Genomic DNA, 2,019 nt, shown 5'->3' on the forward strand with positions numbered 1-2,019 from the left:
CCGGCGGCAGGAGCCGGCGTTTCGGTCTCAGGCAAAGCCGCCGTGGTCCGGTGCGGACCAGCGGTGGCAGAAGTCCTCGTCGCTCTGGGCGCTCGTCCGCGGCTGAGCCTCCGGTTTTCCGTCGGGCAGCGCAGACCACAGCTCCTGTTAAATTTAATAGGGCTTTGCCAGTGTGGGGTGTCTTCAGATGCTGCTGCAGCAGTGAAGCAGGTCACAGAGCGCTGCTCTGGAATACCTGAAAAGTTGGGGTCTGAGGCAGAAGTCAACCTCAGGAGTCTCTCAGAAGAGATGCCTAAATATGTTGATGTTTCAAGGACCAGGTGTTGAACTTAATACATCATGTTGTTTGTTGGATGCAGAGTTTTGAAACTAAACCACCGCTATACCTTCATCAGTTTCCTTATCCATAGGAGCTTTGATACATTGATAACTTTGATAATAGGGACCACACAATACACAAATTCCTTCTTGACGTAAATGTTTTCCGTATAATGATCAGTCCCATTACAATTGCATCTACTCTTTATTTCCAGATTCATTGGGAGAGAATTTTGGATGTTCAGTGTATCTCCTAGTGGCAACAGGACCTAGTCCTGTTGAAATGGACTGAGTTGTCTCTTACTGCCTGGAAGGCAGAGCAAGAGCCAAAACACTGATATTGTCATTGTATTCAGGTGATCGTTTCTGTGCAGTTTATATTTGGAAAGTTGTCTGCTCAGGGTTGATAACTACAATTTAATCCATAGTTATGCATTCATTTTCATCAAGAAACATTTTTGGTTCTGTTGACCAGCAGGTAACATACCTTTTGGATGTTGTCAAGCCATTCACTGAAAAGTCACTATGAGGTCTAGATGACAGTTACCGAGAATGAGTTAAAGCATGAGTCAGAGACTGAGCTTACTAAATAGCAGTTTCATTTACGTTGCCGATCTTCTTACATTCATTAGGAGGACATTTTCTTCTGAACCTATTAATTAATTTATGTGATTAAATTATGTACCGTCAGAAAATTATGTACCCTTGGAACTTGTGTTTTGGAAAAGCTATCTTGCGTCATAATCTTTTATTATTATTATTCTATATGCAACACTTAATCTTCAAGAAGTAATACAAGGGAAAAGTTAAGCAGCAAAGTATTAGTAAAATTATATTGTCCTTAAAAAAAAGTATACTGCTACTTCTGTAACTGCTTTGTTTATCATAAAATGTGTCCTTCTATAATGCACAAAGCAAGGGAGAGGGGAAGAAAGATTTTGTCTATAAAGTAAATGCATAATTCTAGTCAGTCTATTAAAAGTTGACAAAGTTGAGTTTCAGATTACTACAAACTTGTCAATGTTTCCCCAGTGCTTTGGGTATTATGGAGTTTTTTGTAAATTAATATTTTTCTGTCTCATTTATTTTCAGGAGAGCCATATTGGCTCTTAAGTGGTACAGAATATGTTGTCGGACGCAAAAATTGTGCAATTTTAATTCATGATGATTCGTCCATCAGTCGAAGTCATGCAGTTCTAACAGTAGGTCGTCCTGAAACAGCCTCTGTAAGTAGTCAACATTTACTGCATTATCAATACACTATGTGGATAATTCAGTCTGCCATGACCATACATACTCTGATTTCACGCTCACTGGTGTTTTATGCTTGGAGTAGAACCATTGATCACCTGCCTTTTCTTAATCTTGACTTTTCTTTTTTCTCAGGATTACTTGTCTATTTTGAGAAATTTAGTGGCATAATTCTACTGATCCAAGCTCCCTTTTATCCCAGAGTGAAGATTCACTGGGAGTCTGTATTAAAATAATCAAAGCAGGAAAATTATGCAATTAAATTTCATTACATAGACAAGTTTTAGGTCTTGGTTCTGCCAAGTCCTTCAGTTGTCTTACTGCAGGCTCAGTTTGTTTCATTGCACACCATTAGTTCTGTATGTGCTTAGGTGACTGAAAATAAAAATGTCCCAAGGAGAATTAGCAAGTAGAAATTTACTGTCACTTATGTGTTGCAATGTTTAAGGG

At 39.0% G+C, this 2,019-nt stretch overlaps 1 protein-coding gene across 1 annotated transcript in view; it reads left to right on the plus strand.

Annotated features, from left to right (window-relative positions):
- Positions 1–2,019, plus strand: part of NBN (nibrin) — a 26,376-nt gene that overhangs the window by 1,135 nt on the left and 23,222 nt on the right. Inside the window, exon 2 of the mRNA XM_009891940.1 lies at positions 1,411–1,544. Within this exon, the coding sequence (XP_009890242.1) occupies positions 1,411–1,544 (134 nt within the window). The remainder of the gene's footprint in view (positions 1–1,410; positions 1,545–2,019) is intronic.

The sequence above is a fragment of the Charadrius vociferus genome, unplaced genomic scaffold (genome assembly GCF_000708025.1).
Source record: "Charadrius vociferus isolate BGI_N301 unplaced genomic scaffold, ASM70802v2 scaffold15, whole genome shotgun sequence".
In the NCBI taxonomy this organism is placed as follows: Eukaryota; Metazoa; Chordata; class Aves; order Charadriiformes; family Charadriidae; genus Charadrius; species Charadrius vociferus.